This window comes from Dicentrarchus labrax, unplaced genomic scaffold (assembly GCF_905237075.1).
Source record: "Dicentrarchus labrax unplaced genomic scaffold, dlabrax2021, whole genome shotgun sequence".
Lineage (NCBI taxonomy): Eukaryota > Metazoa > Chordata > Actinopteri > Moronidae > Dicentrarchus > Dicentrarchus labrax.
The window spans coordinates 111,536-134,339 of record NW_026136715.1 but is presented as its reverse complement, the minus strand read 5'-3'; the positions used below and the strand labels follow the sequence as shown (position 1 = coordinate 134,339).

The following is a 22,804-nucleotide window of genomic DNA, read 5'->3' as shown; positions in this document are numbered from 1 at the left end:
TATAAATGATGTTATAATGTATAGAATAATGCAGTTTAATGACTGTACCCACTGTCCTTTAAATAACAGTCACATTGTGAAACCTACAATATAACCCAATGTATTTGACTGTTACTGGCTCAGATAAGTATGTATATTAGATTGTAATGTGTATGGAACAATGGAATTATTCATGAGTTTTATTTGATTTGATATCTGCATTAAATATCGACCATCAGCCGCCCTGCTCTCTAAATATCAGCATTAACCATTAAAACCATATCAGTCCACCACTAATACTGTACTAATGAAATATTTTAATATCAGTGTTTAATGATTCTGTAACAGGAAGTGTAAATATGATGTTTGTCTCTGCAGGAGAGTCTAATGTGATTGGCTCAGACAAACCAGTTACAGTAACAGTCGGTGATAACGTCATCCTGCCATGTCACCTGGAGCCTCCATTCGATGTGACGACTCTAACAGTGGAGTGGATGCGTGATAGAGAATATGTGCATGTCTATAGAAGTACGAAGGATGATCCAGGTTCTCAGGAAAAGAACTTCAGAGGTAGAACATTTCTCTTCCATGAAGAAATGATCAGAGGAAACATTTCACTAAAACTGACCAACGTAACTGAACTGGATGCTGGAAGTTACACCTGCAATGTTCCCAAACTGGAAAGTCAGGTCAGGAAAGGCTTCATTAACCTCACTGTTGGTGAGTACAGCTAACATATTACACATTCAAATGAAATAAGAGGAAATGTTTTTAGCTCTTAAACACAGTTTACACATTTACAATTTAACACAATTGTCCAACAGAGCCAGTGGAGAACAGGAACAAAGGAGGTCAGACTGATGATATCAGTAAGTAAATATCTTATTTGTCTCCTCATCAGCTGTCATCTCCTGTTGGTCTGAATGTTATCACATATTTTAATATTTAATTTCATTGTTTCCACAGACACAGAGCCAGGTAAGTGCTGTCTTTACTGCAGTCCACAATGTACACAGATATCACTCCTGTTTCTCTCCTCCTCAATATGAACCTGAGAATGAGCATAATATGACCTCTTTAACCTCAAAAGTAATCAGAGTAATTCTGAATGTAATGCTTCATTTGACAGGACGCCATTATAACAAATAATGAACTCATTCATCATCTCAGACCACACTGATAGAGGGACTACTGAAAGGTCCAGTGTGTAACATTCAGGAGGATCTATTGTCACCGCCATGTTTCTACAGTAGTCCAGAACACATTTGGAAGTTTTATTCACATGTTTGCAATCTGTAACTTCACCACTAGATGGCACTGAATCCTCCACAGCGGTCCTTTAAATAACCCTGGATCCTCGTATTTCTGGAGAATATTCTCACTGATAATACTGTTTGTTTACTGTTGTGCAATGAAAGAGATTCTAACCAACAGACAGTTTTGGTGGGATGGACTCCAAGTACACATTGAGACCATGAACAGGAGAAGTGGCTGTGGAAATATTGTTGATGGATGTTATCTTGGAACAGTGAAGAACAAATCTCAACATCTTTCCTCTGTTCTTTCAGGTCGTGGCAATGATAATAACACTGGTGCTAAAATTGGCGTTGGTGTCATTGCTGTCATTGCTGTCATTGCTGTCATTGTTGCATTGGCTGTATGGAAGAATCATAGAAATAGAAGTAAGTCAATAATCTTCTCTCTCTCCATTTTCTCCATTTAAAAAGACAGTTTTCAGTTTTTCAGTCTGTCTTCAAACAACAGTGAACAGTGAAACAGGTTTTTCTTGCTGTAATGGTTCCTCCTGTTATACTGGACATTAAAGATCTCTTCCTAAAGTACTTTCAATGGAAGTGATGAGGGGAACAATCTACAGTCCTCCTTACATGGAAACATGTTTTCAGAAGTGTATCTAAAGCTAATATCAGCTAATATGTGTTTATAACTCCATCATTTATTTAGAAATCATTTATTGGGGGTCTGCACCCTGCCTCTTATGTACAGTGTGTCTGAGCTTTCTCACTATCCTGCTGTCTGATTATGATGGTTGATCTGGGACAAGCTCCTTTACTTGTAGTTCCTCACTGTCAATAACAACAAGTGTCATCACTCCACTGCTGACTGACTCTGCTTGGGCTGATAAAATAATCGCCCTTTTACATCCTATTCTCACTTTTCCTCTAAACTCAACCCAGAGCACTCAAACTACAGAAAACACTCAGTTTGGAAATCACTGACTGATAACTTGTTTTGTGTTGTTGATATGTGTTCAGGAGGACAAGAGAGAGAATATCGTCCTCTACGGATGGACAATGATGCGGTCACTATACCAATGCCCAACATAAATACCAGTAAGTCCCAAATGTCTTCTATCAGCATGTTTTTCAAATAAATGTTTCCTGTCTCTGATTCCTGTATCAGTGTACGTTCTATCTGCCCCTGCTGTTTCAGTGAGTAAGCACACAAACATTCACATTCATCTATCTGACCTTTCTGCTGTACCAGTTAGAAGCCTCTCATGTACAGTGTGTCTGAGCTTTCTCACTATCCTGTTGTCTGATTATGATGGTTGATCTGGGACAAGCTCCTTTACTTGTAGTTCCTCACTGTCAATAACAACAAGTGTCATCACTCCACTGCTGACTGACTCTGCTTGGGCTGATAAAATAATCGCCCTTTTCACTGACTGATAACTTGTTTTGTGTTGTTGATATGTGTTCAGGAGGACAAGGGGCCAATGCTGGAGCCAATGCTGGAGCCAATGTTGGGGCCAATGCTGGAGCCAATGTTGGGGTCAATGCTGGGGGCAATGCTGGGGCCAGTGACGGGGCCAATGTTGGGGCCAATATGTGGGTCAGTGATGGGGCCAGTGATGGGGCCAATGTTGGGGCCAATATGGGGGGCCAATGCTGGGACCAGTGTTGGGGCCAATGTTGGGGCCAATATGGGGGCCAGTGATAGGGCAAATATTGGGGCGAATATGGGGGCCAGTGATGGGGCAAGTGATAGGGCCAGTGATGAGCACAATGATGGGGCCAGTGCTGGGGCCAATGTTGGGGCCAATGCTGGTGCCAATGGTGGGGCCTGTGCTGGGGCCAGTGATGAGCACAATGATGGGGCCAGTGCTGGGGCCAATGATGGGGCTAATGCCGGGGCCAATGATGGGGCCAATGTTGGGGCCAGTGATGAGGAATGTCAACTAGCATTTGATGATGACTCTTGATTGTTTGACCCAAATACTGAATGAAAGAAAGTCTTTTAGTCCATCCACATATATTTATCAGGTGTGTTATGAGTTATTATTATTATCATTATTACTATTAACTCTATTATCTTTTTATTCTGGTGTCAAACTCATTAGATAAACATTGGTTTTCAAAGCTTGGTTAACAGGTAGAAGGTAGTGTTCTTCTGTTTGACCTCATGATGGTGCTGTTTTCTGTACCATCAGTAAAATCTACTTAAAGTATCAAATGTAGACACCAAGGTCTCATTGTGCAGTAAAATGGTCCCTGTCAGTGTCTGACTGTTATATCTGATGTTTGGGATTAATGTCATGTTAATGTTGCATTGTAACTCCTTCATACACTGTCGCTGTCCTATGAGAACCACGTATCTGTAAAAAGACCAAAAAACAGCCTGTTTTCAGCGTTGTGACGACGCATTTTCCAGATAATCCAAGATAATTGAGTGCACACAGACAACAAGCAACTGACCTGTGATTACTGTCAGTATGAGAGTTTACGGTAGGCTGTATGTGTAAGATATTACAGGATAAACATTAAATAGAACGAGACGCTAAAAAAAAATTAAGTTTTTTTTTATCATATTCATCATTTTTTGTATTTGTTATTGTTGATGATAATTGGTCATTGTGATATATGGATTAATCTGCAGAGGTCAGAAGTGACAAAATACAATCTCTATCTATTATTATATTATTTATTTTTCTGATAGCTTTTTACCTTCTATTTGTTCACACAAATAATTGAACTTACTACTCCTTACAGTTAAAAAAAAAAAAAGGTTAAATCATTTTATGCATCATAGCATGCCTTCCATGATGAAACAGACAAGAAAGGAAGAAGGTTCAGTTAGCTTTGCACTTTTATACTTTACATTTCAGAGCCTGTACGTTTTACTTGAGTAAAGAAGTTGAATCAGTACTCCTACTTTTACTGTGTGTGCTGTGTTTTACTGAGTGTTTTTTACCTTTGGTGCCTTTGCCAGCTCTGCATGTGGGTCACAGCAGGGTTAGCAACGTTTGAAGAAACAAATATTCTTGATTAAAATGCAGCTGCAGGGAATTGTTCAGATGTGTTGATTTTATAAACCACTGCAGGGACAGAGTCGATGTCTCTGTCCAATGCAGTTTTTATTGTTTTTTTTATTGTGTTGTTTTGCTTCAAGTTATCTTGTTTTTCTGCCCTGTGAAGAACTTCAGTTTACTGTATATAAAATGTCTGTTTTTATTATAAAACCTTTTGATTTGGTCAAATATTCACAGCTAAACTCACATTGGACACTGGAAGGATGAAACTGTGATTGTTGTTTGTTAATAAAAAGATTTGTAGACTTGTAAATTACCATTTGTTCTTATTTGGTCTGAATGGAAAAGTAAGAAGAAAATCAAAGTCAGTGTGAGTTTGTTAGAACTTCATTGTGTATAACTCTCAGTAATTAATAGTAGAATATTTAAAGGATATTAATGTTCATTTCTCAATGCACAAACAGAATGATGCTACCTGAACAACATGAACCTGCAATAGTTCAATGTATTACTGTATGTGAGAGTGTACCACTGTAGCTCCAACCTTTTCATTTGTCTACAACAATAATCCATCACCATTGTCTTCCTCTCAGTGGCTGCTCTCAGATCAGCTTTGGTGAGCAGTTCTGTTTTCAGTGTTTGTCTGTGAAACAACGTTCAGTTAGAAAGCACAAGGAAGAGTTTTACAGTTTTCATCAACATTGTAGTTGTTCAAAAGGGAAAAAAGACAACAACAACAAACAACATCCCAGAGGTTACAAACATTAATACACTTTGAGATGCAACTGTCAATCAATTATTCAAATCAATACATTAAATAATCAAAAATAGAATAGAAAACTGGGTTCAAATCAACCAGTCGAACACTAAAATACTAAACAAATAAATATTCTTCAAACTGTCTCTTATTAATACAATCTTTAATAAGTAGACTGCTGTGCGTAATTGGTTTGTAGCCAAATGGACAAACAGTGATCCATCGGCTGAAACTGAAATGGAAGTAAGAAGAAGAAAATGTCCTTCATTAATCCTCAATGGGGAGATTCTTGTTTCCTTGTCTCCAAATACAATCGTGGACACACAGGGTTAATAGACATGTGACTGAGGAGTGATGGGCCTCCAGCAACAGTTAGGGGTTAGGTGACAGCTCAGCAGTGCACAGGAGGTGGAACGCTGTCTTAGTCATTATCCGGGGGGGTCAGAGTCCGCTGAGAAATTAGACGTTAAAAATATGTTTTATGTCTATTATGTGTCTATTTCTCATTGGGCTTATTCAGGGTTGTAAAGTTAAACCTCCTCCTTTCAACTCATCTCCACCAGGTTCAGCTAAACTCTAATCTAGGTCTTTTAGATACTGAGTGCTGAATAAATACAAACAGATGGTCAACTGGAATCAAGTAAATGTATTTAAGATATTGAGAAAATTGAAGGAAAAAATTACATCCTAACAATTTATATTGCCTCACGTTTGAGATTTTATATTTCCTTTTCTTCAGTAGGTTAGCTAAAACTATTTTACCGTACTCTAGTTAATTTAAGGGAAAGTCTGTTTCATTTACATTATAGTAATCACAATGTCTTCATATTTGAATGGTCATATTTCACTTTTTTAGTAAGTTGGCTAAATCGTTCAGTGGAATCCTGTATAGGATGACCTCCACTGTACTCATGGGAGATTTGGACTGATTTTATTGTAAAATTACAAGTCTCCTCCCACCTGGATAACTGCCACTGCTCTCTAAACCAGTCCCCCCAGGATTATAAAGCTCCACACTTCAGATCAGATTTCCTTCTTTTCCCTTCCAAACCTCACCAAGAAGAACAAAGAGAACCTGCTAAAGGATTCTATGTTAAGAAGAAAAGAGAAAATAAGCTCAGATTGTGGATCCATTAATGATGTAAGTCAAATGATCTAACTTATTTATTAGTAGTAGTTTTGTTTGCTTTTAATTATTCAGATTTGTAACATTTCTTCAATATTCTTTTTGCGTGGAAAAAATCAATCATCCACATCCATCAAACACCTGTGCAAACAGTAACCAACCCACTGACTGTAATAAACTGTTGATCCTGTGTTTCTGTGTGCACACCACATAGGATGTTCAGTGAGCCAATGCAATAGCTTTTTCATTTATTATATGGTTTTGGAGAAAATTAAAGGAACAACAGGCTCAAATTACATTATAAGAATCATATTGTAATTCTTATTTTTTAAAGGAAAGTTGGCTCCGTTTTCATTTAAAAATCATTATGGCCTTAAATTTGAACAGCCCTTCCTGAGAAGGTTAGCCAAAACTTTCAGTGTTTTTTGTTTCTAGCCAATGAAAAGCCTCACTGGCTGCAAAAATACTATGTGAGTCAACACTAAAACACCAAAATAAAGTAGACAATGAAAAAAAGAAATGAGCTCTAGAAATATTCTCCTCCACAGTTCATTGTGTGGGAAACAACCAGCTGCTCTGGTTTAAATTGTGTCTCTAAGAGAGGCGAATATGTTGCACATGTTGTAGAAATTCATTAACTAATACATTTTAATATTTAATATACAATGATATAAATGACATCTTCAGAATATTGTGCTTTCTTGTAGAACTTAAATGTTAAAGGTGCCTTCCTACAGGATGACATTAACAGTAGTGGCCCCAAGAAGTTTGGGACCCCTGGTTCATAGACCCTCCTTACCATAGTAACCCTACTTAAGGCCCAACGAAAGACATGAAGTTTCTTCTGCTGTTGATGTGTCTCTGTCTGACAGACGATGGTGAGTCCACTGAGCAATTTATGTTGTTATATCTATTATATTTCTATTTGTCTGTAGACGTTTGGTTTGGATTGTTGAAAGTGTTTTTAAGTTCTTCTTAAATCTGAATGGGTTGATGAGGCAGGGATGCCTGAACTACTTTAATCTGCTCAGTCTGACAAATAGTTTTTCTTCCGTTTATATTTCTGTGTTCATTTAAAGAGGTGTGTTCTTTGTGTGTGTGTGTTGTGTTTATGTGGTTACAGTGTGTATCGGTGTGTATAACTGTGTGTGTGTGTGTGTGTGTGTGTGTGTGTGTGTGGTGGAAGAATAGCTGATGCTTGTGCTGGGGTTTATTCTACTTGTCAAAATGCTAAAAGGGGAGATTTTATTCTCTTTTATTATTACTCATTTGTCTGTAGGCGTTGGGTATCAAGTTTTTCAGGATTGAAAAGTGAAAGTGTTAGTAGAGGTCAAATCTTATCATCCATCAGTAACATCTGTTGCATTTAGACGTTGAACCTTCCTCTTTTTAGCTCAACTCTTTAACCTACAGGTCTTTTAGACATTGAATAAATGACACAGATGACCAACTGCAATCAAAGAAATGTATGGATCATTGTACAACACAAGGTTGTGTAATAAAATGATACTCACACAGAAAAAGACCATTAGAGTTAAGACTGTGTGTTATGTGCATAAATATCATGGGAACATGAACATATTTTGCTCTGTCCTTTATTTTGAAGGGTGTTGATGAGACAGTAATGCAGAATAAGCTTTTCACTGTTTACCCAAAAAACACTTGAAATCTTTTCATCTATCCTCTAGTTGAGCTGAGTTTAAATACAGAGTCTGTGTCTTTGGCCAGTTGAGTAACAACAGTCTGTTCATCAAAAACCTTTAATTTAACAATATCTGATGTTTGATTACCAGTAATTCTACAGCTTCTGAAAGTACAGGTGAGTTGGAGCAGGTGGTTTAATGCTTGTTCCAGCATGTAAGAATAAAACCATTGTCAACACTGGTGGGCAAAGTTCCCCCTCCCTCGTCTCCAGAGGTGCAGCTGGACTTTTGATGATATGTATTTTGACCTAACTGCTGTTTCTTGTTTGTTCTTTTGTTTTCCTCACAGCAAACTCACAGTTGATTTGTTCACGTCAACCAATCACAGCCCTGGCTGGTGATGATGTCATTCTACCATGTCACCTTGAACCTCCCATCAGTGTTTCTGATGAGACAGTGGAGTGGACCAGACCTGATTTAGACCCAAAGTACATCCATGTTCACCAGGATGGACGACTGATGTTTGACTATCAAAATCCATCTTATTATCTCCGCACAAGACTGTTTATGGATGAACTGATGACAGGAAACGTATCCATGAAAATCTACAAAGTGAAAGTTTCTGATACAGGAAGATACCAATGTGCCCTTCCCTCATTACAGAAGGAAGCTTCCATCCAGCTCATTGTTGGTAAGTCAGACTGGAACTTTCTTACAGATGTGTAAAGGCTTTACTGTGTACAAATAAAACACCTTTAAAAATAAATTCTCAATTCAGACCATATTGAGAAACAACATGTTCAGTGATTCTGTAACAGGAAGTGTAAATATGATGTTTGTCTCTGCAGGACAGTCTGATGTGATTGGCTCAGACAAACCAGTTACAGTAACAGTTGGTGATAATGCCATCCTGCCATGTCACCTGGAGCCTGCGTTCAATGTGAGGAGTCTATTGGTGGAGTGGAAACACAATGGAAAATATGTGCTGGTCACTCGACATGGGAAGGACTATCTAGATCCTCAGGATGAGAACTTCAGAGGTAGAACATCTGTCTTCCATGAAGAAATGATCAGAGGAAACATTTCACTAAAACTGACCAACGTAACTGAACTGGATGCTGGAAGTTACACCTGCTTTGTTCCCGGACTGCAAAGTCAGGTCAGGAGAGGCTTCATTAACCTCACTGTTGGTGAGTACAGCTAACATATTACACATTCAAATGAAATAAGAGAAAATGTTTTTAGCTCTTAAACACAGTTTACACATTTACAATTTGACACAATTGTCCAACAGAGCCAGTGGAGAACGGGAACAAAGAAAGTCAGACTGATGATATCAGTAAGTAAATATCTTATTTGTCTCCTCATCAGCTGTCATCTCCTGTTGGTCTGAATGTTATCACATATTTTAATATTTTATTTCATTGTTTCCACAGACACAGAGCCAGGTAAGTGCTGTCTTTACTGCAGTCCACAATGTACACAGATATCACTCCTGTTTCTCTCCTCCTTACAATATGAACCTGAGAATGAGCATAATATGACCTCTTTAACCTCAAAAGTAATCAGAGCAATTCTGAATGTAATGCTTCATTTGACAGGATGCCATTATAACAAATAATGAACTCATTCATCATCTCAGACCACACTGATAGAGGACTACTGAAAGGTCCAGTGTGTAACATTCAGGAGGATCTATTGTCACCGCCATGTTTCTACAGTAGCCCAGAACACATTTGGAAGTTTTATTCACTTGTTTGCAATCTGTAACTTCACCACTAGATGGCACTGAATCCTCCACAGCGGTCCTTTAAATAACCCTGGATCCTCTATTTCTGGAGAATATTCTCACTGATAATACTGTTTGTTTACTGTTGTGCAATGAAAGAGATTCTAACCAACAGACAGTTTTGGTGGGATGGACTCCAAGTACACATTGAGACCATGAACAGGAGAAGTGGCTGTGGAAATATTGTTGATGGATGTTATCTTGGAACAGTGAAGAACAAATCTCAACATCTTTCCTCTGTTCTTTCAGGTGGTGACACTGGTAATACCACTGGTGCTATAACTGGCATTGCTATTGGTGTCATTGCTGTCATTGCTGTCATTGCTGGCATTGTTGCATTGGCTGTATTGTGGATGAAACGTAGAAATAGAAGTAAGTCAATAATCTTCTTTCTCTCCATTCTCTCCATTTAAAAAGACAGTTTACAGTTTTTCAGTCAGTCTTCAAACAACAGTGAACAGTGAAACAGGTTTTTCTTGCTGTAATGGTTCCTCCTGTTATACTGGACATTAAAGATCTCTTCCTAAAGTACTTTCAATGGAAGTGATGAGGGGAACAATCTACAGTCCTCCTTACATGGAAACATGTTTTCAGAAGTGTATCTAAAGCTAATATCAGCTATAACTCCATCATTTATTTAGAAATCATTTATTGGGGGGTCTGCACCCTGCCTCATGTCGTGTGTCTGGTTTCTCCTATCCGCGTCTGTTTGTGGTTGTCGGGGCCTCGTGCGGGGGGGCCTCTCATGTACAGTGTGTCTGAGCTTTCTCACTATCCTGCTGTCTGATTATGATGGTTGATCTGGGACAAGCTCCTTTACTTGTAGTTCCTCACTGTCAATAACAACAAGTGTCATCACTCCACTGCTGACTGACTCTGCTTGGGCTGATAAAATAATCTCCCTTTTACATCCTATTCTCACTTTTCCTCTAAACTCAACCCAGAGCGCTCAAACTACAGAAAACACTCAGTTTGGAAATCACTGACTGATAACTTGTTTTGCGTTGTTGATATGTGTTCAACAGGACAAGAGAGAGAATATCGTCCTGTACGGATGGACAATGATGCGGTCACTATACCTATGCCCAACATAAATACCAGTAAGTCCCAAATGTCTTCTATCAGCATGTTTTTCAAATAAATGTTTCCTGTCTCTGATTCCTGTATCAGTGTACGTTCTATCTGCCCCTGCTGTTTCAGTGAGTAAGCACACAAACATTCACATGCATTCATCTATCTGACCTTTCTGCTGAACCAGTTAGAAGCCTCTCATGTACAGTGTGTCTGAGCTTTCTCACTATCCTGCTGTCTGATTATGATGGTTGATCTGGGACAAGCTCCTTTACTTGTAGTTCCTCACTGTCAATAACAACAAGTGTCATCACTCCACTGCTGACTGACTCTGCTTGGGCTGATAAAATAATCTCCCTTTTCACATCCTATTCTCACTTTTCCTCTCAACTCAACCCAGAGCACTCAAACTACAGAAAACACTCAGTTTGGAAATCACTGACTGATAACTTGTTTTGTGTTGTTGATATGTGTTCAGGAGGACAAGGGGCCAATGCTGGAGCCAGTGACGGGGCCAATGTTGGGGCCAATATGGGGGCCAGTGATGGGGCCAGTGATGGGGCCAATGTTGGGGCCAATATGGGGGCCAGTGATGGGGCCAATGCTGGGGCCAATGCTGGGACCAGTGACGGGGCCAATGTTGGGGCCAATATGGGGGCCAGTGATGGGGCCAATGTTGGGGCCAATATGGGGGCCAGTGATGAGGCCAATGCTGGGGCCAATGCTGGGACCAGTGATGGGGTCAATGCTGGGGCCAATATGGGGGGCCAGTGATGGGGCCAATGTTGGGGCCAATATGGGGGCCAGTGATGAGCACAATGATGGGGCCAGTGCTGGGGCCAATGTTGGGGCCAATGCTGGTGCCAATGTTGGGGCCAGTGCTGGGGCCAGTGATGAGCACAATGATGGGGCCAGTGCTGGGGCCAATGCTGGGGCTAATGCTGGGGCCAATGATGGGGCCAATGTTGGGGCCAATGATGGGGCCAGTGACGGGGCCAATGTTGGGGCCAATATAGGGGGCCAGTGATGGGGCCAATGTTGGGGCCAATGTGGGGGCCAGTGATGGGGCAAGTGATAGGGCCAGTGATGAGCACAATGATTGGGCCAGTGCTGGGGCCAATGCTGGGGCTAATGCCGGGGCCAGTGATGAGCACAATGATGGGGCCAGTGCTGGGGCCAATGCTGGGGCTAATGCCGGGGCCAATGATGGGGCCAATGTTGGGGCCAGTGATGAGGAATGTCAACTAGCATTTGATGATGACTGTTGATTCTTTGACCCAGACACTGAATGAAAGAAAGTCTTTTAGTCCATCCACATATATTTATCAGGTGTGTTATGAGTTATTATTATTATCATTATTACTATTAACTCTATTATCTTTTTATTCTGGTGTCAAACTCATTAGATAAACATTGGTTTTCAAAGCTGGGTTAACAGGTAGAAGGTAGTGTTCTTCTGTTTGACCTCATGATGGCGCTGTTTTCTGTACCATCAATAAAATCTACTTAAAGTATCAAATGTAGACACCAAGGTCTCATTGTGCAGTAAAATGGTCCCTGTCAGTGTCTGACTGTTATATCTGATGTTTCGGATTAATGTCATGTTAATGTTGCATTGTAACTCCTTTATACACTGTCGCTGTCCTATGAGAACCACGTATCTGTAAAAAGACCAAAAAACAGCCTGTTTTCAGCGTTGTGACGACGCATTTTCCAGATAATCCAAGATAATTGAGTGTCATACTGTCAGTATGAGAGTTTACGGTAGGCTGTATGTGTAAGATATTACAGGATAAACATTAAATAGAACGAGACGCAAAAAAAATGTTTTTTTTTTATCATATTCATCATTTTTTGTATTTGTTATTGTTGATGATAATTGGTCATTGTGATATATGGATTAATCTGCAGAGGTCAGAAGTGACAAAATACAATCTCTATCTATTATTATATTATTTATTTTTCTGATAGCTTTTTACCTTCTATTTGTTCACACAAATAATTGAACTTTCTACTCCTTACAGTTTAAAAAAAAAAAAGGTTACATCATTTTATTCATCATAGCATGCCTTCCATGATGAAACAGACAAGAAAGGAAGAAGGTTCAGTTAGCTTTGCACTTTTATACTTTACATTTCAGAGCCTGTACGTTTTACTTGAGTAAAGAAGTTGAATCAGTACTCCTACTTTTACTGTGTGTGCTGTGTTTTACTGAGTGTTTTTTACCTTTGGTACCTTTGCCAGCTCTGCATGTGGGTCACAGCAGAGTTAGCAACGTTTGAAGAAACAAATATTCTTGATTAAAATGCAGCTGCAGGGAATTGTTCAGATGTGTTGATTTTATAAACCACTGCAGGGACAGAGTCGATGTCTCTGTCCAATGTCAGTTTTTATTGTTTTTGTTATTGTGTTGTTTCGCTTCAAGTTATCTTGTTTTTTCTGCCCTGTGAAGAACTTCAGTTTACTGTATATAAAATGTCTGTTTTATTATAGAACCTTCTGATTTGGTCAAATATTCACAGCTAAACTCACATTGGACACTGGAAGGATGAAACTGTGATTGTTGTTTGTTAATAAAAAGATTAGTAGACTTGTAATTGACATTTTGTTCTTATTTGGTCTGAAAGGAAAACTAAGAAGTAAATCAAAGTCAGTGTGAGTTTGTTAGAACTTCATTGTGTATAACTCTCAGTAATTAATAGTAGAATATTTAAAGGATATTAATGTTCATTTCTCAATGCACAAACAGAATGATGCTACCTGAACAACATGAAGCTGCAATAGTTCAATGTATTACTGTATGTGAGAGTGTACCACTGTAGCTCCAACCTTTTCATTTGTCTACAACAATAATCCATCACCACTGTCTTCCTCTCAGTGGCTGCTCTCAGATCAGCTTTGGTGAGCAGTTCTGTTTTCAGTGTTTGTCTGTGAAACAACGTTCAGTTAGAAAGCACAAGGAAGACTTTTACACTTTTCTGGCTGGTGATGATGTCATTCTACCATGTCACCTTGAACCTCCCATCAGTGTTTCTGATGAGACAGTGGAGTGGACCAGACCTGATTTAGACCCAAAGTAAATCCACCTTCACCAGGATGGACGACTGATGTTTGACTATCAAAATTCATCTTATTTTCTCCGTACGAGACTGTTTGTGGATGGACTGATGACAGGAAACGTCTCCTGGAGGTTCAGCTCCTCAACCTTTAGAGATGAACCTGTACTGATCCCCAGATGGACTGTGAGTCTGAGTCTGAGGAGTAACACGTACATTGACCTGTGTGAGGGAGTGTAACAGTTGTTTGTAAAGGTTGAGCTGTGCATTGCAAATGCTGCTCTTATAATTCAAGATAATACTGAATCATGAATCTGTCACAGATTCATCTTGTAAGAAAATGTAATGAAAATAGGTTTTCTGATTGATTGTCGGGGCGGATCTTGTTAAAACAGGACTCAAAAGCACGACTCATAACACAGAGATTCAGTTGAATTAGGGATGGGGCCGATCCGATCCAGTATCAGGACCGATACCAGCGTAATTCACGTATCGGAATTTCCCGATCCAACCTGCGCAGATTTCCAATATCCATGAGCCATGTCTGCACTTTAACATTGTCTGCTGAAATGACTCCACAGGTGATTCCTGCCGGCCAGTCTGCTAGCTGGCTGCAAACTGTGGAATGGATTTTCTGAACGGAGGCGTGGCTCAGTGAGACACAGAGTTATGAGACACGCCTCCGCTCAGGAAATATATTCCGCAGTTTGCAGCCAGCTAGCAGGATGCACACTTTTATTGATAGTGTGTGTGTAAGATGTTTACACTTATTGCACTTTTCTTATATTTCAAGACTCAAATATTTGACATTTTGGGAATTTAATAAATATTGACATGACAATAAATTTGAAACCCTTACAGTTTATAATTTTTTGCGTATTTGTTTTCAGAATGGGATTCTTCCTGTTAACAGGATTTCCTTTTCTGACCTTATACTTACCTCTTGTTGCCTTTTGGGACATACATGCATACATACGTACATGTCATAATTGCCTGTTGAGAGGAGTTTTTTTCAGCTTCATATAAAATCAACAATAATGATAATAATAATATTAAAGCAAACACAGCTCGGGTATCGGAATAGTATCGGTATCGGCCGATATCCAAATTTATGTATCAGGATCGGATCGGAAGTGAAAAAATGTGGATCGGTGCATCCCTAAGTTGATTAATCAGTTCACTTGCTTAGTAAAGTGCAGAAGTACACAGAAAATCCAACAATAGTGCAAACAAGTTCAAAATCCAAAAACCAAAGCTCATGAAACACAAAGGAATGCTGGGACATTTGATCAGAGACACAAAGACAAACAGAAGGGAGGAAACACTGAGGCTGCGCTTCATCAGTCGTTCACTTGCCCTCGGGGGAATCCCCGCCGCCATCATAAGTGTGGACTTGGTGAGATGGACCCTCGGAGGGCTGAGGGAGCGAGTGAACAACGATGGTCACTCCGAGGTGGATATCACCCACAATGCATTGCAGTTTACGTCATTGCCGCTATAACGCCGACGGCTGCCAATGAGTAGACTCCAAGGGCAAGTGCGTTTTATTTAAATCCCCCGCTCCTCCCCCGCCCACTTTCCCTCCACGCTCCAAGTGGCCTCCGTGCGATGTATGCTGTTACGCCCTGCTCTCTAAATATCAGCATTAACCATTAAAACCATATCAGTCCACCACTAATACTGTACTAATGAAATATTTTAATATCAGTGTTTAATGATTCTGTAACAGGAAGTGTAAATATGACGTTTGTCTCTGCAGGAGAGCCTAAAGTTATTGGCTCAGACAAACCAGTTACAGTAACAGTCGGTGATAACAACATCCTGCCATGTCAACTGGAGCCTCCATTCGATGTGAGGAATCTAGCAGTGGAGTGGACACGTGATGGAGAATATGTGCATGTCTATAGAAGTATGAAGGATGATCCAGTTCTTCAGGACGAGAACTTCAGAGGTAGAACATCTGTCTTCCATGAAGAAATGATCAGAGGAAAGATTTCACTAAAACTGACCAACGTAACTGAACTGCATGCTGGAAGTTACACCTGCTTTGTTCAGGCACTGCAAAGTCAGGTCAGGAGAGGCTTCAATAACCTCACTGTTGGTGAGTACAGCTAACATATTACACATTCAAATGAAATAAGAGGAAATGTTCTATTAGTCACGTGTTAAAGATTTTGTATTAATTGTCCAACAGAGCCAGTGGAGAACAGGAACAAAGGAGGTCAGACTGATGATATCAGTAAGTAAATATCTTATTTGTCTCCTCATCAGCTGTCATCTCCTGTTGGTCTGAATGTTATCACATATTTTTCACACGTACATTATAACAAATAATGAACTCATTCATCATCTCAGACCACACTGATAGAGGACTACCGCCATGTTTCTACAGTAGTCCAGAACACATTTGGAAGTTTTATTCACGTGTTTGCAATCTGTAACTTCACCACTAGATGGCACTGAATCCTCCACAGCGGTCCTTTAAATAACCCTGGATCCTCGTATTTCTGGAGAATATTCTCACTGATAATACTGTTTGTTTACTGTTGTGCAATGAAAGAGATTCTAACCAACAGACAGTTTTGGTGGGATGGACTCCAAGTACACATTGAGACCATGAACAGGAGAAGTGGCTGTGGAAATATTGTTGATGGATGTTATCTTGGAACAGTGAAGAACAAATCTCAACATCTTTCCTCTGTTCTTTCAGATGGTGACACTGATTTGAGCACCGGTGCTATAATTGGCATTGCTATTGGTGTCATTGCTGTCATTGCCATTGTAGCAGTTGCTGTATTTGATGAAACGTAGAAAGATCAGTAATTCAATAATCTTTTCTCTCTCCATTTCCTCCATAAAAAGACAGTTTACAGTTTTTCAGTCAGTCTTCAAACAACAGTGAACAGTGAAACAGGTTTTTCTTGCTGTAATGGTTCCTCCTGTTATACTGGACATTAAAGATCTCTTCCTAAAGTACTTTCAATGGAAGTGATGAGGGGAACAATCTACAGTCCTCCTTACATGAAAACATGTTTTCAGAAGTGTATCTAAAGCTAATATCAGCTAATATGTGTTTATAACTCCATCATTTATTTAGAAATCATTTATTGGGGGTCTGCACCCTGCCTCTCATGTACAGTGTGTCTGAGCTTTCTCACTATCCTGCTGTCTGATTATGATGGTTGATCTGGGACAAGCTCCTTTACTTGTAGTTCCTCACTGTCAATAACAACAAGTGTCATCACTCCACTGCTGACTGACTCTGCTTGGGCTGATAAAATAATCTCCCTTTTGCATCCTATTCTCACTTTTCCTCTAAACTCAACCCAGAGCGCTCAAACACAGAAAATCACTGACTGATAACTTGTTTTGTGTTGTTGATATGTGTTCAGGAGGACAAGAGAGAGAATATCTTCCAGCACAGAGGGACAATGCTGAAGCAATCCTGTTGGAATAACGAAAGACAAATCCAAATATCTTTGATCAGGTACATCCAGTAAAACATCCAAGTTACTAAAAAAAAAAAGTGAAATAATAACTTTCACATTCTGAAAATATAATTTTATTAAACATTAATTGCATACTTTGAGTTTTTAGTAACTGGGACTATATTCCACCCTGTCTCATTCATCCATTTCATCCAGTTAAACACTGAACTCTCTGGTGTTCCTGTTTGTCTTTAACAATGTTCTGATGTCAAAATGTCAGAATGTGTTTTTCTAAAGGTTCATACAGTCAGTACAGACTGAAGATATGTGAGAGCTTTACATTTGTATTCACTGTAAACTGGATGATGATAGCAGGTACCTTCTCTTGTTTGACCTCATGGTGGCGCTGTGTATCAGTAAGGACCATCTACAAGTACTCAATGTGCAGTAAAATGTTCCCTGTCAGTGTTTTACTTTTATAAATGATATTGTTGACTTGATGTGACAGCTGTAGATGTTTAATGAGCTCATTTTAACTTCTTTATACACATTTGGGTAGTTTAATCTATATACAGCAATGCATCATATTCTATCAGATCATAACATAGTTTAACATAGTTGTCCTGTAAGGTTCTCACCTGTAAAAAGACAGAAACAGCCCATTTTAAAATTTTACATATACCTGAGTAAATGTACGATATGTAAGATATTACAGGATAAACATTAAATAGAGCTACGCTGAAACTTATCATTAAATATTATATATAAGTATTTATTTTTTACTCTGTAAATACTGTAAAAACTTGTAAATGACAAAAATATTGTTCAACTGTTTGTTGGTTGAATATATTCTGAAAGGTTTATGAATGATGTCAACCTGAGGTACGTGTGCAGGAACGTTTAAAAAAAAAACACTTTAAATCCAGAATTTCCAACAAAGTGATTTAAAAATGACAGAAGTTCTTTTTGATATTTGCTGCAAATGATTCCACTGGATGTCAGTAAATCCTTCACACTGGACCTTTAATAGTGTGTTTTTAGTGTGCCTCATGTTATCTAGCTTCTTTTTCTACTTCAACATCTATTTTAAAAAGCACTATACTATATATTTAAAATGATTCTAGTTTTATACCAGCATGCTCAAAATCACACATGGAGGGTCAGTTTTATAAACTGAAAATCTGAAAGAGACTGAATTTCCTGAAACTGTGATTGTTGTTTGTTTATGAAAATAAATGTATTTTTTAACTTGTTCATGGCCTTTTTCTTACATTTTTAATTGATCAACATTTCCTCCCTCATTAAAGGACTTTTGGTTTAACACCAGTTCCTGAATTGGGCTAAAAAAGGTGCAAATTCAGCACAATCCTAACCACAACTTACCTGTAACCAATACTTTTGCTGTTTCTCTGCATTAAACTAGCTATGTGTTATCAAAGAGACACAGTTACACAGGCAATAATTACCCCCTGTATTCTCCCCCTATTCTGCCCCTCACATTTATTTTTTCTAACTGTAACCATTTCTATATGGCTCTGAACCTAACCAACCAAACCAATGAAGGCAATGAACACGAGCCAATCAGAGGAGTGTTCTTATGAGGGTGCTGAGGAGTGTATACCTAGACTCACCAGGAGGTGGCACCACACAGTCAGAAGTAAGGGTGCTCATGTGGACAGAAATCACAAGTCCTCAGTACCTGTGAGCACTGGCTCCATTTCAGGCAGTAAAACTAATTTACATTCTGCTCCCAGTCACCATTTTAGTTCAGATGTTACTAAGTTGTTGAGTTTTAACTGCTCCATGATGTCCCATATACACAGCACTGCACTCTAGTGACACAGGAGGATGTAACAGGAAAGTTAGACACTATATTCACAGAGAATTTAACCAACAGTTAACAGTTACAATCTACACATATACAGATAGCTGGAGCTGTATGCGAGCTTGATTTGAGACATCACAAACAGTCAATCCTGGTCCATTCTGCAACTTATACAAGTGAAGCCACCAGTGACACTGAGAATGGATCTACAGTGAAGTAGGAGACATGTGACACACACAATTGTATTAACTTTTTATTAATTAATGCACATCTGGAGGGGATCTTTACATAAACCATGGAAGCATCATGTAGCTAAGACATGATACAAATAAGCAAATACAACATTTATTAAATAATATAAATGATCAGTTGGATCACCTGCTTCTCCAGACTTTACATGTTTCAAACACTGAAAGATTCCTGACAATGTTTTTACCCTTGACTGCAGCTCAGAATATCAATTTAACTTTAACTGAACATTGATATGATACTGGTTGTACAAGATCACCGATGTTAGGATAAGTGCAGCCAGGAAACCCAGAGAGAGCCAGACTAAGGTGGACTTTGAGATACAGGGCCCTGGTCCCTTCTGGTCAGAGTGGTTGCAGAGTATCTGGACATTCGTGCGGGTTTGCAAATCCAGAATCTGGAGGCCGGGGACAAGATTTTAGTAAGGGAAGCGCTAGTTTGTAGTGCGAGTTGTATGTAAATGTAAAGATGTAAATGAGTCCCAAAGTCCCAAAGGTTTGTTTAAAGTGTAACTACACCCTTCAGTTGTGCTAGCTCCCTCCCTCTCAGCAAATGTATAAAATGCAAAATGCCAGACTCCCTTTTCTTTTATCTTAACCTTTCACACAGTGTGACATGAGCTCACTGAGATCCACTGTGTCTGTTCTTCATCCAGAGATCATGATGGAGTTCTTTATTGTGGCTTTGCTTTCTTCTCTCCCTGCGCTGGGGGTTACAGGTGAGATTGTCCTGCTTTAGTGAACAGGTAACAGACAGTACTGGATTCAGCTCTTCCTGCTTTTTGGATGTGGTTAAACAATCTCAGACTGTTACAGTAAAATGTTTTTCTTAAACCAGCTTGTTAATGCAGAAAAAGTAATGCTGAGAATCAAATGCTGTTCTGTTTGATCTGTTTTAGCTTCACAGTGATTTCCATTTTGGATAACATTTACAGATTGTATCAGCACGTAGCCATTTTGAACGCATTCAGTCATAAACAATATAATCAGATGGTGTTATCAGAACTCAGTGGACTATGTACACTCAGTCAGTGTTTTCCTTATTTAAAATATGTAATATTATATATAATAATAATTCAGTAGAACTTTCTGCAATGTGTAAAAACACATTGATAAAGAGTTTGTCCAAATACTGAGACATTAATGAAATCGTATTCCAATCAAATAAATATAAGTAAGTAATAAAACATTGAACATGAAGCAGACAAATGTTCATGGTAATGTTGCTTTGTCACTCATTAGTTTATTTCCAGCTGTGTGAAAGCAGGTTGCTGGTTCCAATGCAGTTCTCTGCTTCTCTGTGCTTCATCTGTTGAGTCTGTGACCCAGAATAGACTGTAAAATAACTCACTTTACACTGGAGACACTCAGATCTCAGATCAGGTAAAGAAAGAACTCTGAGAGCACCAACAATTATATATATAGATATGACGCAGTGTGCACACAGATCCTGTATTTCCTCATTAGAGGATACAATACAACCTTTCTATGAGTAACTGGCTCAACCGGATTATTCTCTGATGTTTCTGCTGATACAAAACCAACATTTAGAGGAAGTTATATTTTTTTTCAGCACTTTATGTATAAAGTGTTACGACTGTTTGAGGCAATCAGCTGACACAACTAACTTGTGATTAGTTCACACTGAATAGATCATCATTTAAAGAAAGTTAATACACAGTTACTGCACACATTAACTGATATGTGACCAATTAGATGGATAAAGTTTATTTTCAATACCTTGCATTTGCTCAGCATTTATATTTATGTGAGCCTCGTGTAGAGTCTTGTTGACTTGTTAAATATTAGAGGGTACCATTATTTTTCAGTATATATTTAAAATGTAATACGATTTCTATGTGCTCATGTGCTGATTTTATTCACTGAAAATGTGATATATTGTGATATACAGTGGGTACAGAAAGTATTCAGACCCCTTTAAAATTTTCACTCTTTGTTTCATTGCAGCCATTTGCTAAAATCAAAAAAGTTCATTTTATTTCTCATTAATGTACACTCAGCACCCCATCTTGACATAAAAAAACAGAAATGTAGAAATGTTTGCAAATTTATTAAAAAAGAAAAACTGAAATATCACATGGTCATAAGTATTCAGACCCTTTGCTGTGACACTCATATTTAACTCACATGCTGTCCATTTCTTCTGATCCTCCTTGAGATGGTCCTGCTCCTTCACTGGAGTCTAGCTGTGTTTAATTAAACTGATTGGACTTGATTAGGAAAGGCACACACCTGTCTATATAAGACCTTACAGCTCACAGTGCATGTCAGAGCAAATGAGAATCATGAGGTTGAAGGAACTGCCCAAGGAGCTCAGAGACAGAATTGTGGCAAGGCACAGATCTGGCCAAGGTTACAAAATAATTTCTGCAGCACTCAAGGTTCCTAAGAGCACAGTGGCCTCCATAATCCTTAAATGGAAGAAGTTTGGGACGACCAGAACTCTTCCTAGACCTGGCCGTCCAGCCAAACTGAGCAATCGTGGGAGAAGAGCATTGGTGAGAGAGGTAAAGAAGAACCCAAAGATCACTGTGGCTGAGCTCCAGAGATGCAGTAGGGAGATGGGAGAAAGTTCCACAAAGTCAACTATCACTGCAGCCCTGCACCAGTCGGGGCTTTATGGCAGAGTGGCCCGACGGAAGCCTCTCCTCAGTGCAAGACATATGAAAGCCCGCATAGAGTTTGCCAAAAAACACATGAAGGACTCCCAGACTATGAGAAATAAGATTCTCTGGTCTGATGAGACCAAGATTGAACTTTTTGGCCTTAATTCTAAGCGGTATGTGTGGAGAAAACCAGGCACTGCTCATCACCTGCCCAATACAATCCCAACAGTGAAACGTGGTGGTGGCAGCATCAGGCTATGGGGATGTTTTTCAGCTGCAGGGTCAGGACGACTGGTTGCAATTGAAGGAAAGATGAATGCGGCCAAGTACAGAGATATCCTGGAAGAAAACCTCTTCCAGAGTGCTCAGGACCTCAGACTGGGCCGAAGGTTCACCTTCCAACAAGACAATAACCCTAAGTACACGGCTAAAATAACAAAGGAGTGGCTTCGGCACAACTCTGTGACCATTCTTGACTGGCCCAGCCAGAGCCCTGACCTAAACCCAATTGAGCATCTGTGGAGAGATCTGAAAATGGCTGTCCACCAACGTTCACCATCCAACCTGACAGAACTGGAGAGGATCTGCAAGGAAGAATGGCAGAGGATCCCCAAATCCAGGTGTGAAAAACTTGTTGCATCATTCCCAAGAAGACTCATGGCTGTAGTAGCTCAAAAGGGTGCTTCTACTCAATACTGAGCAAAGGGTCTGAATACTTATGACCATGTGATGTTTCAGTTTTTCTTTTTTAATAAATTTGCAAAAATTTCTACATTTCTGTTTTTTTTTCTGTCAAGATGGGGTGCTGAGTGTACTTTAATGAGAAATAAAGTGAACTTTTTTGATTTTAGCAAATGGCTGCAATGAAACAAAGAGTGAAAAATTTAAAGGGGTCTGAATACTTTCCGTACCCACTGTATATTGTTATCAGTCCTATATAGACCAATATATACAGTTATTTATAGGAAATAATCCTGCAGTCGAT

The 22,804-nt window shown here is 39.2% G+C and overlaps 2 protein-coding genes across 3 annotated transcripts in view; both read left to right on the top strand.

The window, feature by feature from the left end:
• The first annotated feature begins 6 nt into the window (after positions 1–6).
• LOC127378156 (circumsporozoite protein-like) lies at positions 7–13,232 on the top strand. 2 transcript variants are annotated; one of them, XM_051426839.1, is made up of 6 exons: positions 7–699; positions 804–848; positions 9,814–9,936; positions 10,590–10,664; positions 11,114–11,405; positions 11,660–13,232. In XM_051426839.1, the coding sequence occupies exons 1-6, from the start codon at positions 339–341 to the stop codon at positions 11,901–11,903; spliced, it is 1,140 nt and encodes a 379-aa protein (XP_051282799.1). In that variant the 5' UTR covers positions 7–338; the 3' UTR covers positions 11,904–13,232. The 2 variants fall into 2 exon arrangements, with proteins under 2 accessions (XP_051282799.1, XP_051282800.1); XM_051426840.1 differs by lacking the exons at positions 9,814–9,936; positions 10,590–10,664 and adding an exon at positions 1,548–1,661 and having other exon boundaries at positions 11,117–11,405.
• The window catches only part of LOC127378160 (butyrophilin subfamily 1 member A1-like), a 49,796-nt gene continuing 32,987 nt past the window's right edge, over positions 5,996–22,804 (top strand). The window contains exon 1 of the mRNA XM_051426850.1: positions 5,996–6,147. The gene's annotated coding sequence lies outside the window, so the exon portion shown is untranslated. The remainder of the gene's footprint in view (positions 6,148–22,804) is intronic.

Bases quoted from the DNA above. Each gene is read 5' to 3' on its own strand.
- LOC127378156 (XM_051426839.1), top strand. From the start codon at position 339: ATGATGTTTGTCTCTGCAGGAGAGTCTAATGTGATTGGCTCAGACAAA. The intron at 10,665-11,113 runs GTAAGTCCCAAA...ATATGTGTTCAG, and splicing joins TATGCCCAACATAAATACCA to GAGGACAAGGGGCCAATGCT. The intron at 11,406-11,659 runs GTGATGGGGCCA...ATAGGGGGCCAG, and splicing joins GGGGCCAATATGGGGGGCCA to TGATGGGGCCAATGTTGGGG.